We start from the raw sequence: 16987 nt of genomic DNA on the forward strand, positions 1-16987 counted from the left end.
TCCATCAGTGTTATTTTATCCTTTACATTTATGTCTGTATTTTCATCCATCCTGAAGGCCACACAAGTGTTATTCTCAGGTACTCCTGGTGCACATGAACAGATCTCCGTCTCCCTCTCCGCCCTCTGTTTCCTCACAGACTGATGAGGAGAGGCAGCAGGCCCTGCAGGCCTTCACCGCACAGTCTTTCCTCGGCTCTCCGCAGCAGAATACCATCTCCAGTTCGGGCTCAGGATATAAACTGAAACATATTTTCCGACCTGTTTTCCCAGATGTAAAACATTAAGATGATAATATGTCTGGATGAGGTGTAAACCACAATATTAAATCATTCAGACCTTTACTTAATAGGAAAACACAACAGGAGTAACATTTCCAAGTCACAGAAACATGCTGAATTTATATTTATCTAATATTTTATGTCAATACACTCTCCATANCCAAGTCACAGAAACATGCTGAATTTATATTTATCTAATATTTTATGTCAATACACTCTCCATACATGGGTTCAGCCAGTTTACAGCCACTGTGACTATAGATTTATTAATTAATAGATGTCTTGTTTCACTTTGTTTATTAAGCTACCGCTGGATATGTTTTGAGGTGTGTCGCCCTGGTGACGGCCAGGTTCCTCGCAGCCTGTCAGAGGACGATGCTTCAGTCAACTTTGAGGCCTACCAGAGACACCAGGGCTTTGATGAGAACCTCAAGACAGAGCACATAACAGGTTAATTATCAGTTTTCTAAACTGGTGATGTTCTTAGCTTGGCTGTAGTGTAGATGACCTCATGTTTTGTTGTGCATGTTACATTTAGAGGATGTTGACTATTGCATGCAGGCTACCCTGGTTCCAATGCGTCCATCAAACATGCTAAATATGAACCAGGGTTGCCTTTAGGTATAACAGCTGGGCTTGTGCTGTCAGAATGTCTGAGCAAAGCAGTGAATAACTCAGTTTCACTTTGCTCTGCTAGAGTTTTTGTGAATAACTGTCCTCACCCCACCAACTGCTCCTTCCAGCCTCTGCTGTAAAAATCATACATGTAAGTGGAACGGGCAGCAGAAACATAAAAGTGTACTCCTATACAGGAGTTGCAGTATGTAAGTTTTAGGATTTCAAAGTAAAAGTATGTCCAAAGGGCAAGTATTTTAAAGAAACTGTGGTTTTGTTATCATTTGCTAATGCTGACATGATGATCACACAGCACTGACAGTAACTTTCTCTACTATTTATCTATCTGTCTTTACCCAGGACAGGCACCGCAGTCTCCTAGCTCCTCTCATCAGCACCACCTGACCTCCTCCAACATGAAGCCCTCTACCTCGTACTTCAGCTCCTGATTCTGAAAGCCTGACATCACACAATCCTCGTGACCTTTGATTCTTACTTGGAAACATCATAGACAAGGTTTTCTTTTATACTCCTTCCTGAGTTAGTGATTCAGTAAACAGCGGCATACAGTAACTCAAACGATGCTATTTATTGTATGTCATAATCTTGTAAGTCTCAATCAGTGTTGGGGATGTGTGCCAGCATGCTAATATACTGGATGTTGCTGGTGAGTTAGCTTTGCACTTAGGTGCCAATAGTAACCATAAACCCATCACCTCTGTACTGACATATGAATTTTTGTGTGGATAAAAATGTGCTGAATTTTAGAAACTGAGCCACAGTTGAAGTAAAGTAGTTTACTAAAAAGGTTTATTCTTTCCCATACACCATCACTTTGGTACATAGCACACTGTTGCATTGGTATGAACTGTTAGAGCTGCAACTTAAAGTATGATACCAACACATTACAGATTTTTTCCCCCAATTCAAACAACAGACCACGTTTGATAAATCAATGATTTTATTGTGAATCCATCCATTTTACTCTTAAGCAAAAGCATCAGGTTTGAAAGTAACACAACACCCACCAAAAGTCGCTGAGCTGTCATTTATTTGTTCAAATTGTAAAATCATAAAGATTCATTTCTGTTGTAAACTTAAAAAAAATCCAGAGTTTTGTTCAAATACAACGTTTGTCATGCTTTTCTATTTACAGCAATTATTGGCAGTGGTTGTACCAGCATACACTTCAAACAGGATAAACGATGAAACCAAAATAATATATAACCATCTGCTACAAGCGTTTATAAGCTTCAATAAATCTATAAAATGGAAGGTGAGTCTCCAGCCAGACTAACTACTAAAACTGCCAGACATTACAACCTAAGACATAGCAGCCTTAGTCTAATGGTATTCTCCATTCTGATGAGACACACTGGATGCTGTACAAAACCTGACTACTGTGGTAAAAAAGAAGGTAAAATAAATGTTGAGATAAGTTTGGTATCCAGATGCCATGAATTGTAAGTGTTGCTTACTGCTTGACGATTCATAGGATCTGGCACTGCCCCACTCTACCTAGAACTCACCCATACTGATTGTAAAGAGAAAAAAAACTTGACAGTCAAGTCTAAAAAAAAACAAAAAAACATTCCCTTTAAGATTGTATGGCAAAGTTTTGACCTAAAGAAACAAAAAGGCACTTTATCACTACATCACTTTGTCATCTTACAGTTTCCTTCTCTCCTTTCCTTAGGGTGAATAGCGGTTGAAAATAAAAGGAGGCGCAGGCAAACTCTTATCGGCGCTGTAGATTGGACAGGCTTTGAAGAGGCAGGGGCTGGCGCTCCATGCGTAACGGAGGGCACCCACTTCTTGAGAAGGCTTACAACGCGTAGACAACTCGACAGAGGTCTTATTACTCCACACGATGGGAGCCGGAACCCAGTGAGACTTAGACCCACATGAAACTTGAGTCTCTGTGCAACAGATCTTGATAGAAGGAAAAAGAAAATGCTCTTATTTATTTATTTAGCAAGAATTAAGCTTGTTAAAAAAAATAATCAGAGCAAACATCAAGTATATTTGATGCTCATTAAAACTGAGTTGGTGTTGGCATTGTTATAGCCAGCAGGTGAATGTGGGACTTGACTCACACCAGAGCCAGATGATACCAAGAAAACTGCTACATTCACATCGCTAATGTACGGAGTCCCTAAAGTCCCCAAAAAAGAAAAAAAAAAACTATCTCGTGCGCTCCAGATAGTATCTTGTGCGCACGAGATAAGCTAAATCGAGCACACAAGATACTAAAACGTGCGCTTGACACACAATTATTTCCCACGCTGAAAGCTCAGACAGGTCACTGTCTGAGTCAGTACCATGGCTGTGTACTATTTATAGACGAGGTTACATTACAGCGCTGCCAGGCAGCATTGGCTCTCTGCTCTCAGTTTTCCAGCGCATCAGCTTGAATATCAAACTGTATTTTGTGAATACAAACTATATGCTGATGTTGTAAATAGTACAGGCTATAAACAGTAAGCAACATCTAAAATGATCCTCACTAATAACGAATAATGAATTATAATGTAGCCTAATATGTCTTTTTTTTCTCCCCCAGTCTGCTGTCAGCAGGAGCGGGGATTTCAGCACCATGGACAGCGCACGTACAAAGACCTGACAAGCGTCTCCTTTAAATGTGTTTGCTGCTAGAGAAATTATACATAGCCTAATGAATGAAGACAGTGACATATTTTCAATAAAAAACAAAGAGTTGAATGTTCATTTCAAGCTTTTGTAGTACAACGAATTTCGGAACTGTGCGAGTGACGGAGAGTGGGCGGCAGTGTTTGATGCAGGAAACTTGATATGGACTTGTTTTTTTTTCTTTTTTGGGGACTTTAGGGGCTCCGTACTAATGTGACTAAGTGGGTAAAGGCAAATAATAGAACAGCTAGATCAGCCTGATAAGTTCATTAAATGAAATCCCTTTACTGTAACACAGTCTCTAAAACCAGGAAAGGGCAACACTTACAATATTACGGTGTCCAAAATCTAGCCTTAACTCACACTGACTGGTCTTACCTCAAAGATGTGAACAGACTTGTTGACAGAGATTTCCTGGTTGTAGTTAACGATGACTTGCGTTCCTTTATACAGAATTGGTTTGGGGAAAGGTCCTTGGAAGGCCACGCCCTTCTCATTATAAGCCACTGCCCTTGCTCCCAGTGTCAGTCTGTAGGCTACATCCTGCTTGTCTCTAGGATGGATCCTGAAACAAACCACACAAAAAAAACACTAATCATTTTAACAAACATAGTGGGTGAGCCAGTTGGCAAGACCGGATAGGGAGGTTGAAAGTCAATACAGTACTCATACTCATCACACGACATACAAAAGCAGGTCACATCATCATATGCATACTCTACATGAAGACAAACACAGGTGAAAGCTGTCTCCCTGTTGGTTTTCCAGTCTTCAGTACATTACAAAAGTCTGTTGATGTGAGAATAATGCCAGGGACTTGCTGGGTCTTGGCAGCATATCAGGGACAAGTCCATGAAAAGTTTTATAGATGTTTGCAAGGATCTTAAATCTATCCAAAGACTAACTGGAAGCCGGAGCAGAGGCATTTCAATAGGTGTGATTTATGCCATTTGCTCTAATAAAAATCATTAAAATAAATATAGCCTAATAAGTTAAACAATAGCACCACACAGTATGTCCCAAATTTAGAGTTGGTTTTACCTGGAATTCTAAAAAGGTAGAATTCCTAAAGATTTATTTTCCTGGAGAATATTGTTTTCAATAATGTTATTTGTTGTCATGTTTTGTAGGATAATGTGCAACCTGCATAGTACACAGTGCACAGTGCCACACATTTCAGCAGCATTTTAAAATATAATTTAGTTAATGGAAAATGTGATTAACGATTTCAAATGTCTCTTATACTCAATATTTTTTCCAACAATACTTAATTTTAAATTAAATGTCATGATTTTCTGAGGATTTCCTTACTTCTGGACTCCTCCAACAGTCTAAATATAATCTGTTTAAATGTCAAAAAAATGAGTTGTTAGGACATCTAGTGGTACAAGTTAAGAAATACCTCCATGAGCAAAGTGTAATGCTCCTCGGTGGTGCACAGATTTCATATGCTATAAGAACACGTAAACACAATCCTTACGGGCGAAGGGGTGAATCTGGATCTGGTAAATCCAAAGCCACGGCCATGAAGGTATTCGGCATCCGATCATTCGGGACATAGCCGAAGTCTGCCGTTTGGTGCCAGCGGACAATCGGAGTGAATACACTGACAGAGTTGTTATTGTCTGTGGACAGCTGCAAATACAGATAAAAAGTGGAACAGTTTGACAATACTGCAAAAGATGTTTGCAAAAGCATTAATGGTTTATTTTACCTACTTAGTTTCAAATAGCAGCACGCATTGTCTCCTCTTTAACACAACCACAAGGGGGCACCAACGTCAGAAATTTACTAATTCTGTGAAGTAGTTTTCAAAAACTTGACTCTCAGTTTCAAATGTGTTGTTTCTATTATGCAAATTAAACTAAAACACTAATACTAACATACCTGGACAAATCCAAAAGGGAAGTCTATCGCCGTTTTTCCCCCTGAGCCATTGTGAAACGACTTCCTCCAGTCATCGATCATAGCAGGGAAGGTGCAGGCGTACTTGTCTTTATGATAGTACGTATTTGCCTCACCTGAAATCAAGACAAATATTACAGATGCGTGACATAATCAGGCTCGACCCTACATGAACCCACAGTTTCTGTCCAAGTCTGGCTGAAGCCCAAACCGCAACAGCAGGATTGGGCCTGAGCCAGATTAAAACCCCTAATTTTCCAATGTTAAAAAAAGCTAAAGTCAACTAACGTCTTTTCAGTGTGGTTACAGACATTTGTGTGAGGGGGTGCATTAGTAAATAGTCACTTGTGCCAAAACACACTCTGGCACAAACTGGATTGATCGTAAATTCTGAGCGCTGTTGGAATATACTGTTCAGTTATTGAGAGCACCAAACTCTCGGGAGCAGCAGAGCGTAGGCTACTCAGAGGAGGTGGAGCAACAGAAAGCCAAGCGCAGTTAAACCTAACAAATCGTCAGTTCCTAAAGAAATAGGCATAAACCCGACCTGATCTCTGCCTGGCGGAATGTTGAGAAATTACTGCCCGGCCCAAACCAAGCATTGGGGCCAGTCTAATTTGGGCAGAGAATGAAAGCCCCACTACACATGGCTATACCGACCGTCTGATACCTGTGCAGGTAGTCTTACCTTGGTACCAGATGGCTCCTTTGATGGTCATGTTGAGCAGCGGGTGGATCATTGAATTCCACAAGACAGAATCATTTTTAGGACTGAGAGATTTCAATGTGGGAAAAAGCAACAACAGTGTTGTTAGTGCAAGCTCACTTTATTGGTTCTTACACAAGAACAATGTGTCACATGGTAAAATTTGATATCCTTCCTAATTCAGTTACCATACACATCAGGTGGTAGGTTAGCTGAATTATGTTTTTTTTAATTATTTTTTTTAATAACTGTACCCGGCAAAGTCTTGTCCACACCGCAGCAGTGCTCTTGCAGATGACCAGACTTCGACAGGTGTGCCTTCCCAGCACGACTCCACCAGTCCTATGGGGTACTTAAGCATGTCGTACAAGTAACGTCCATAGAGCCAGCAGACTGCAGAGAAACCTTCCAGATCTGAAAATACACCTGCCTGTTAATCAGTCCATCAGCACAATGCAAGTGGGTGGTTGTATGCCCACAAACAAACAGCAACATGGTTCATATGTGTTGTTTAATATATCAAATTTGATTACAATATACAGAACTAAGGAGTCCTGTGCTGTCACCTGAACAAGAAACTAGCTTGGATTTAGGACCTTGTGGAATGGATGCATGTTTACATTACACAGCAAATAGAAGTGGCTCAGTTCAAGTTCAATATCTCTAACCTACATCTTTAGCTGCAAACACGTCTCAACAACCCTATGAGTTAATAAATACATTTTTGACGTACTTGTTGGGGCCACAGACCAGGGAATTTCCACGTCAGTCAAATCAAGCAGCTCAGTTTTACTCTGGTTCAAAGCCGCCATAAAAAACCTCACATCAGGATACTTCTCTGAGAGTTTCAGCTCCTCTGATGCATTGAAAACCTATTGGAGAATGAATAATGAAGAGATCATTTAACAACAAAATACGAATACATACTTACACACATACATACATATTACATTGAAAGTCCTTTATGCCACCTATGTGAAATCTTTGACAATTACAGCTATCTGAAACCAAATCTGTTGCACCACTTTAATACTTACTCCTATGCTGTGTATGTAATATAAGTGAAAGTGTTTTCTTTCGAGATTTGACCCTACAGACAGACTTCTATTGCACGTTTTTGTTACAGTGAATGAGCTCATCAGAAGACAGATGTTCACCTGACTCCACCTACCATAGACATGTTAAACCACATGTTGCTCTGCCCCCCACACAGCCAAATATCTCCAAACAGCACATCTGTCAGAGTGGCACTGCTGTCCTTGGTGACTGCTGTCACATTGTAGGGACCACCAGCTTCAACAGGGTCGAGGGTGACTCGCCAGATTCCTAAAAAACAGCCATAGATACATGGGCTGCAGTCAAAAACAGTCTCCTTTCCAAACCACTTTTTCTTTACCTTGATTAAAACCATTGTGGAGTGAAGGAAAGATGTGGAGGAGAATTCAAAAGGACTTTGAAAAAGACAACTGCAGTGATAAAAGAATCTATAAAATCATGGAGAACCTGATGAAATACATTACTTCTTCATCAAGGTTGTAATTAAAATGAAAAAAGGAATATAGGCTGCCATGCACAGAAGTGAAACAAAATGGTTGTCATGTTGACAGTGGTGCCTCACGCTCACCCTCCTGTCCACTCAAATTTATTGACATGAATCGTTGTTAGCATGACTGCATGAAAGTAATTGTTAAACTTATGCAAGATGAATATAACTTTGGCCTACAAATCTACTACTGTACTTATCATTTAGTTTAAAAAATGTTAAATTAAAAACATCATCTGGCTGAAAACGTCCCTTATTCTTGAAAGACAGACTTCTGTGTTATGATTAATACCTTTATACTGATCTTGTACATTTGTTTGTTCTCACTCCAGTTACACAAGAACTGAGAGGCTCCAAACAGAGTAAATACTAAATATATAAATACATGAAAAAGCAATATAATAACAGAATAAGCATATAAAATCTACTGTGTTGAACAGAGTACGTTTATAAAAAGCAACACAAATACATAAAACATACATTCAAGGCATAGATCTGACTATAAGACTATGCATATAATAACTTAAAGACCACCACACAACTCAGTGAACACCATTCATGTTGACTTGATTGTGCTTTAATGTTAAATTGTGGGACGTTATTAGCTCCTTCAGTCTTGTAAAGGCTCTTTCTAATGAACCCTATGCTGAAGGAGATAAGGAAGGAGGCAGTGAAGCACCTCTGTTTAGCATTCAGAAAATTCTACCAGCTCTTATCACGACTTCCTCTTAGACACTTTTAAGATCCTTCCTAAGCATGTTTCACTTCCTCACATCACCCAAGCTTAGGGGGCGTCCTGAAGACCTGTGTGAATATTCCACAGGAGATACTTTTTGTCTATTCAAGAAATTACCCACAAATGCTATACACCAAGAATTGTTATTTTATTTATCCATGTTTCTATTTATGTATGCCGTTTTTATTTATTTATTTTAATACTGTACCTGAAGTTATATTTGAGCAAAAAGGAAAATGTTCCTTAACAGGTTAAGAAACATGTCACTGTTTTTGTTTGTTTGAGATGATTATTGAAAAGCTGGTTGTATCTTGGCTAAAATGTTCTAATAAAGCAAAGATGGAAAATATTGCAATATCTTGTGTGCTGTAAAGTGGTTTGAAAAAAATAAAATTGGAATTGGCCATCCAACACTCTGCAAATCGAAAATCGGTATCAGCCCAAAAAATTGTAATCGGTACAAGTCTAACAGTGACCAAATGAATAAGTGAAAGCTGTACACTTTGACCCTTTTTTTGAGGGTCTAAGAACAGAAACGTGTGCAACTGTGACACATCTTTATAAATAAAATTGACCTGACTTGACTTCTAGCTCATATTCTCTAACATTAGAGGCTGTACGTTGAGACAGATTCAAAAAACATTTCTGTACTTTAGACACCTGACCTGAGACATGTACTTGGGATGCTGGATGTAAGTCAATATATAAAGAGCAATCTTGGTTACATGTTGTACAAAAAATGTAACCGGAAGCGATTTCTGAAACCTCCTAACTTCCACTTTTTATCAGGCTGCAGATGAACTGGCCTGACAGTGGTTTAATGATAAAAATGCAGTCTCTGCCATCTCTGTCAGGTCAGGTTCAATCAGCTTGCCCAAAAGACGATGTATAATTGACAGTCTTTGCTTTGACGTCTTCCAACAGCCTGTGGTTGTCACTGCAATCCCCCCACCTGGCTGTACTCACCATTTGTCACATTGACCTGTGAGGTTTTCTGTTTTGTTGGTCCTGACAGGATGAGGGTCACCTGTGCTCCATCACAGCCATAGCCCCACAGCACAGCTCTCTCTGGAGACTTCTGCAGCACCATGTGGTCCCCATAGTAGGAGGCAAAGCTCAGGCCCCCCTCTACACATATACACACACAAACAATTCAGTGCTCAAATACAATGCAAAGAGAACAATATTTAGAGAATGAAGACAGATTAAAACCACATTAAAGGAGATGGTTTTGGTTTTAAATATTTAAGGCAGTGCCACAGCAAGCTAAAATATTCAGCTAGCTTATATTTTAGCGAGCTGTGATGTTACCATTAAACCTCAGTGCACAGCAGTTAAACGCCGACAAACAGTTTGGTACTCACCACGTCTGTGAATGGCAGCTAAACATTTCCAAACACACACAATGACAACAGCAAGAAGAAGAAGAAGAAGAAGAAGACGAAGACAACGACGAGTGTAAACGGAATGCTGCATATCGTGTAACAGACAGAAAACTTTGTAACTAACTGACACTTCAGTGTTTGTGAGCCAGCCTTTTAATTGATGTGTGACGTCACAATCTGGCTGCGCATCTTCAAAATAAAAGCACGACAGCTCAAAATTGCAAACATGGTAGAAATCATACAGACAATTAACAACTTTCTTCTTCTCTCTTTTGATTTGTGCGCGTGAATGATTAAGGTGAGAAGCCGCCCATGTTTCACTTCCTCACATCGCCCAAGCTGTGAGTTGCACATGTGCGTGTGTGTGCGCTGCTGATGTTACACAATGTCAATCATGCGGCGGGCCAGGAATTTGACCGGCGTTTTAAATCGGCATATTTTAGACTGACCGGCCGGTCGCAGGTCACGGCCAATCACATGAAAACCAGCCGATTCCGAGCACTGCCGATAAATCGGTGCAAGTCTATTTTAACACGAAATATGTTCAACTGCCTGTGTGTTAGAAGCTGTTTCACAGATGCTGTAAGAAGGCTGTGGTAGGATTTGACGGCTGTGTCAATTAGCAGTCAATATGATGTGGGATAGGCAGGACATTAGGAAACAAATTAAAAGTAAATCCACGGAAAAGAAAAGAACAAAGCATTCACTACAGAGTATTTGTCTCGTATTGTGTGAGATGTGAGTAGCAGCACACAGAGGCTGTGCGTACTACTCTGAGTCTTGGGCTTACATCAAGATAAATGTGCTATTTCAAATTTCAAATGTTATCACTGGTCTTTGAAGGGGTTTGTAATTAACACGGTAGGTGAACATGGAAAGCTGCAGGGTAAGGGGATATAATTTCATATCTCACTCATGTATGTAGTTCCTCTGCATCTTACTATAAATATACCCCATGAGTGCTATAGGAGCTAAGTCTTACACTTCAAGCTACTGAGATGCTTGACCCAGAGTAACCTGGTTGACGCGCCTCACTAACTTCCTGGTTTCTTACGCTAACGTTACCGTTCTTGATGCTTAGAAAAGGAGTCCGGACATTGGTCTTCTGATGCAGTATAAAATGAACATTTATTCCGATTTCATTGACAACTGATCAAACAAAGAAAAACACCGGCATTTAGCGCCACAGCGCTCAAAAACCTTTTGCCCTTCCGGGTCAAACACCTGACGACAACAGTGACGTAGCTACCTTTATACCTGAACGCCAGGTAACAACACAGCGACACCCAACACACACAGAGTGAACAATAATTCATTTTTCATGATCACAATAACATATTTGGCTCCTATACACCGGCCCCTAATTGTTAATGGCAGACCGACATAACAATTTCAAAAAATACAACAGAAAAAGGGAGCAAAAATGTTATGATAAACCAAGTTACAGCAAAATACAGTGCAGCCAAGCAAATCTATGTTCCATGCACCAAACAGAGCTTTGTCACTGGCCTTTCAATGATGTTGGCTTTTGTCTGTAATCTCACAGAATGCACAAGCCCTTGTTTATCTGGAAAAACCTCCAGAACCTTGCGAAGTGGCCAGGAACCACGTGGAGCTGAAGAATCCATGATCTCCAGCTGTCAAACTCCTCTTCTTTTCATTCCACTCCTGACATGCACAGGGCGCGGCCATGTTGGTTTGGCCACGTGCGGCGGTGAACTCGATGCTGGTGATTCCAGCGTTACTGCCGGTCAGAGCTCCTTTAGGCTCACAGCAACCGGTCACCACCTCCCACAGCTTCACCCTGCGGTCCATCCCTCCTGTTGCTAGGAGACGAGAGCCGGGGCTGAACCTCACTGCGTTCACCTCACCGTCGTGAGCTTCAAACATGTGGAGAGCCGTTGAGGGGACTCGAACCTCCGCACACACTCCTGAGGGGGCCTCAGTGTTTTCAGGTGACGGGCTGAAGGAGTTGGCTGTTCGACGCCCAAAGATGTTGGAGATGGAGTCCAGGAGACCACCAGGAGGAGGCTGGGACATCTTCTTACTGGGAGTCCTGCTGAGTGCCCTGTTGAGCGAGGTCTCTCCACCGCCCTTCCCTCTGTCCTCTGCCAGGACCTCGATGTCATCGTCCAGGTTGATGGGCAGAGGCTCTTTGGCGGCATCGGCCAGTTCCTTCTGCAGCTTAGCCTGTCTGCGTCTGCTGTCCTTCTCGTTCTCGGCGTTGAGCTTGTTGGCCTCCTCAGCCTGCTGGTACTCCATCATCTTGGCCTCGTTGCTCTGGATCTCTTTGTCCTTCTGCTGGATCTGGTTGTTGAGTTCGATCACACTCTGAACCAGCTCTACTCGTTTCTTGTGCAACTCCGTCAGTTCCTCCTGGTGTTTGATTCTCATCTGAGACATTTCCTGCTGCAGCGCGTCGCTGCGGCTCCAGTCTACCACCGAGCTGGCCTTGTGTCCTCTCTGGACATCATACTTGTCCGTCTGGTATCTCTCTGAAAGTACAGCCTGCAGGTCGGACTTCTCCAGGAGACGGTTATACTGAGGACGATCTTCTCAAAGGCCTGTCTCTAGACTCGGTCTCTGAGCTTAAGCTGGTCTGAGATGTGTTTCTTCCACGTACACTCCGCCCGCTGCTCCGCCATTGCCATACCATCTACCCGAGACCCTCCTGACTGCGGCGTACACTGCCCGGTAACCCCGCTGCTGCCGCCTGTTGACGGTTCTGGCGCTGTTAAATGCTCCGGTTCCTCTTCTTCACCGACATCAACCTCTTCAGCTGCAACTCGCTCCAGTTCTCCGCCATTTTGGATCCAACCACACATTTCCGCCTCCGAAGCACCACTGTTTCCATTCAGTGGACCATTAACAACCCACCCCAGCACTGTCTTAATAGCATACGGGCCATTCCTGCAACTGTTAATAACCTCCCAAGGTTCCAATATCTTGGGAGCATTGGTTCCAATTAACAGGTCGACATTTGCTTTTATGCTTGGGATGTTCACCTTGGACAAATATGGCCATTTTGCCAGTTCTTCAGGTGTCAACAGTGACTGGCATTTTCCTCTGTGTGAGAACATGAAAGTCATTGCTATCCAGATCAGATACTTCCAAACCAACCAATGAGTAGGCTGGCACAACTGTTTTTTGCCCCATTGTGCTCAACAAGAAGTTGGTTCTTCTGCCTTTGACATTCAGCTCCTGCATTAGATGCTCTGAGCAGAACGTGGCTGAACTACCCGGGTCCAAGAAGGCGTAGGTTTTTATGATGTGATTTCCCTTTGCACTTTTAACCTTCACTGGGAGAATGGACAAAACACACCGGTCCTTACCGTCCCTGTATGTCCACATGTTAGGAGTGAAGTTGGCTGGTTAGATGTGTCCAACATTTCTGGAGCTGGTTGCTTTTTGATGTGAAGCACAGTGGGGTGAGTTTGACCACATACCTTGCATGTCAAGCATCTCTCGCACTCACGGCTCATATGACCAACACATAAGCATGCAAAGCAAACCTCCTTTCCTCTCAGAAACTGAATTTTTTCCTTGTGTTTCTTTCTCTTGAACTGTCTGTACTCCTCCAAAGAGTGGCTACGAGCACAGCAAAGGCATCCAGCTCTCTCAGCCTTCCCTGAGTCTGATGTTGGTGGCTCTTTAACTCCTTCAGACACTTCCATAGATGTTACTGTGGTGGCAACAACATTTCCCTTTATTTTGTTCCTGGGTTGTGATTTAAACCCGGTGATGGTCCTTATCCCAGCAACCCCAGATGTTGGATCCTGTATCTCACCAAACAGAGGGTCAGAAAGAATTCTGACATGACGCTCGATAAACATGACCAGATCAGTGAAGTGAGCTCTTTGGTTGGTGTTCTCCATTATGTCATGAGCTATGGTTCTCCATTGCTCCCTCATTTTGAATGGCAGCTTTGACATAATGGCTCTCATATTTACTGGCATATCCAGCTCCTGCATGTACTAGAGCTCCTCCATTGCATTGCAGCATCCACGCAAGAACAAGGAGTAGGCTTGGAGTGCTTTGACGTCCTCAGATTTTATTGTTTGCCAGGCCAAAGCCTTTTCCATATACGCACTTGCGATTTTATATTGATTTCCAAAGTGTTTCTGTATAAGTTCCTTTGCCACTGTGTAGCCATGCTCAGGAGCCATACAGACAATAATAATACAGACAATCCGCCTTACCTGCCTTTTCCTCCACTCCTTGCTCAAAGGCTTTGATGAATGCCCTGTATTGGAGAGGGTCGCCTTCAAATGTGGGAATATCTCGTGGTGGCAGTGACCTCAGATGCTGCTGCTGCACCAGAGCTGTTGTTATTTCATTCTGCCTGTGCATGATGGTAAATATGTCTCCAGGCAGATTGAGACTGCTTTGATGATGGTAAGTAGGTTGAACAGTTGTGTATTTTTGTTGAAAATGCTGTGATGTTTCCAGTGTGTTGCTTTCCTGTTGCTGTTCATTGGGGCTGCACTGATGCCTTGAAGCAGGTTTAACCCATTGCTCAGTTTCCTTGGGTTGCACATCCTTTGATATGGTTCTGTTGGGTGGTAATAACCATTGTGTCAAATCATCTTGCGTTGATTTCCATGTTTCAGGCTTGTACTCTTCCGCCATAGGATTTAACACAGTGTCAGTTTCCCTTTTTCCTGTCTTCTTTTTCAAATAGGAATTCATGCCATTGTTGGATCCACGAGAAGCACTTCTGCAATCTGAAGCCTGTAATACTGCCAACTTAGCAGTGGACGCAGCTATTTCAGCTTCCGAATCAAGCTGCTCTCTTTTCCTTCTCAGCTGCTCTTCCTGCCCCTCCAAAGCATGCCTTTGCTTTAAAGCTGCAGCACGAGCAACAAGTGCGGCCGTTTCTGCCTCAGCCTTTATGGCTGCAGAGGATGTGGTCGGCTACTTGACCTACCACCAGTGCTTAATTTGAGCCGGAACGTACTGGAACGCATACCAGGATCTTTTCAGAAAAGGCCCTGGTGCATTCCGTAACTAATTTGCATGGGTCTAGAACTTTTCGCATCTAAAAACTACATACAGTATTAGCTGATGTCACTAGTGTTGCAGGGTATACTGGTAACGGTAGACTGCGGTACTAAAACTCCACACTACATATGATACCATAATGTTGGAGTACCGTAGTACTACGGTGCCTCATGTAGCCTACCACTACTGTGGGATAAGTTCAAAGTCCAATCGCAAGAGGGTGTGTCCATGCACCGTCCAATAACGGCGCACGCTGGCCACCTGGCACTCAATATGCTGCTGTAGTGGTTTGTTTTCCAGACATGTGAGTATCTTTGAGCAGTGAAAGTTATTATTTATTTCTTTATACTTGTCGGCAGTGATTTGTTTTCCACAGAGCTCTACGTGCGAGCATTTTACTCGTATTTGCGACTAAAAATAGTTTTCTGCGAGCAAAATAAATCATTCAGCTCACTGTGTGAGTACAGATTTCAACCAGCAGCAGAAACGAAAGGCGAATCCTGGCGGTTGTGGGTTGAACGGGGGTCACAGACAGGAATAAGGCGGAGGCTCATAGTGCTCTACGGCGCAAGATAACGGCTTACCGGTGACAGAGAAGTCCGAATCAAGGTCCAGTAATTTCCTCTTTCGTTGGTGTCATGACTGCCCAGTAGTACCTGGACAACCAAGCCGTGGCGGCACACAGGTATGTGGCGTGTCAGAGGAGAAACGAGCCGTTCACATTTCTCTCTTTGTGGCAGGTAACGGCCCACAAACCTCACCGCACTTTAGGGACTGTTCTTTACTTATGAAGGGACTGTTCTTTACTTGTCAGGGGAGGAGGGTGGCTGGTTGATTTTTATTTAATGTATTTATTTTATTTCGATCCCCCCTATGTTAATCACTTATTGATGCTGTTTTTGAAGTATGAATAAGTCAATAAGTAATTTATTCCATTGAAATATCATTGATGTATTATAGAAAAGTGATTTAACTTTTTATAAATGACAAAAGGCACATCTGCCTAATTTTTGCTGTGGTATCGTGATACTACTCAGAACCGTGATACTTTCACTGGTATCGTTTATCATTTTGGTACGGTGACAACACTAGATGTCACAACCATTCCATTCGGAGTTGCACAGTGAGGCGGCTCGGGTGCCGCTTAAAAAAGGGTTCCCCCACTTTTGGGAGTGGGGGAAACACTGCTCTCTCAGAGGCCCAAAGTGTTCCCCTACTTCTAATTTTACAAATTAAGCACTGCCTACCACTGTTATGGCTCCTATGACTTGAGTGTTTATCAACATTTGAAACATCGTCATTAGGATCAATGTCATCCACAACATTACCATTTTCATGTCCTTCATCACATGAAATCCACGTTTTTTGCATCTGCAATACACTTATTATTAGGCAATATTTTTTGCTTTAAACCATGTTTCATGTTTTTCCTTTTCATCACATGGCAATAACCCAACAATGTATCATGCACATTTTTTACTTCACCACACACTTTAATCAGTTCTCCAAGAGCATCCTGTACCTGTGTTTTCTCATGCTATAACATTAAACCTTGTATTGATTTCCTTACGTTAGCTGCTTTGTTTAACTTAGCTTTTCTATCAGACTGCAACCTGTCCAATTCATTGGCAAGCGCTTTTGCAGTGAGCTTAAAGAGGACATGAAACAACAGAACAGACACCAGCATAGGAGATGTGTGCATTATTAAGACATACTGACGAAATAAAAAGTCGGAAAAGTCAGCCTATTTGAGACAAAATCCACTTTTTAAATGCATTTACGATACGTTTTGGGCCGTGCTCAGCGCCATCTTTATTTTCCGTCATCGGAGTGGTTGGTTGGTTTGGTTTCAAGACACTTTTCTGTAGACGGAGAAAGACGAAGAAGCAGTAGTTTAGGAAATTTACCGAATGAAAAGGTGTTAGAGAACGAAGCCGAAAGATATATTGATCTATCATCAAACCCAGTGGCCTATGCTTTTGAGCCAGTGACGAGGAGGAGGGTGGAAAGTCACAATTTTGCGGAGGAGGAGGCAGCTGCTCCGGACGAGGATGGCAGCCAGGAGAGGGTCGGCAACACTGCATGGTGCATGTGCCAAAATTACTGTCCTAAACTAAAAATGAACCACAACAAATATAAACATCCGGGCCTGAGAGTTTTCACCTAA

General features: G+C 42.2%; 2 protein-coding genes and 1 pseudogene across 3 annotated transcripts in view; all 3 read right to left on the reverse strand.

Annotated features, from left to right (window-relative positions):
- LOC126408878 (sialate O-acetylesterase-like) overlaps window positions 1-16987 on the reverse strand; it is a 61520-nt gene that overhangs the window by 17294 nt on the left and 27239 nt on the right. The window contains exon 11 of one of the 2 annotated variants that reach the window (XR_007571968.1): window positions 1406-2288. The exons of the other annotated variant lie outside the window; for it this stretch is intronic. The gene's annotated coding sequence lies outside the window, so the exon portion shown is untranslated. Of the gene's footprint in view, window positions 1-1405; window positions 2289-16987 lie in introns of those variants that run through there. 2 annotated transcript variants of the gene reach the window in all.
- LOC126408874 (sialate O-acetylesterase-like) lies at window positions 2295-9912 on the reverse strand. The gene is made up of 10 exons (XM_050074626.1): window positions 9799-9912; window positions 9401-9562; window positions 7327-7481; window positions 6889-7027; window positions 6410-6569; window positions 6138-6220; window positions 5432-5565; window positions 5025-5179; window positions 3923-4109; window positions 2295-2827 (listed from the first exon to the last, which is right to left on the reverse strand). Exons 1-10 carry the CDS (start codon window positions 9908-9910, stop codon window positions 2588-2590), a joined length of 1527 nt encoding a protein of 508 aa, XP_049930583.1. The 5' UTR covers window positions 9911-9912; the 3' UTR covers window positions 2295-2587.
- On the reverse strand, window positions 11383-12464 carry LOC126401132 (autophagy-related protein 16-1-like; annotated as a pseudogene).

The sequence above is a fragment of the Epinephelus moara genome, chromosome 2 (assembly GCF_006386435.1).
Source record: "Epinephelus moara isolate mb chromosome 2, YSFRI_EMoa_1.0, whole genome shotgun sequence".
NCBI classification, from domain to species: Eukaryota; Metazoa; Chordata; class Actinopteri; order Perciformes; family Serranidae; genus Epinephelus; species Epinephelus moara.

Bases quoted from the DNA above. Each gene is read 5' to 3' on its own strand.
- LOC126408874 (XM_050074626.1), bottom strand. From the start codon at position 9,910: ATGCAGCATTCCGTTTACACTCGTCGTTGTCTTCGTCTTCTTCTTCTT. The intron at 7,482-9,400 runs GTGAGTACAGCC...GCTGTTTTTTAG, and splicing joins ACAGGTCAATGTGACAAATG to GAATCTGGCGAGTCACCCTC. The intron at 4,110-5,024 runs GTAAGGATTGTG...GGTTTGTTTCAG, and splicing joins CCAGATTCACCCCTTCGCCC to GATCCATCCTAGAGACAAGC.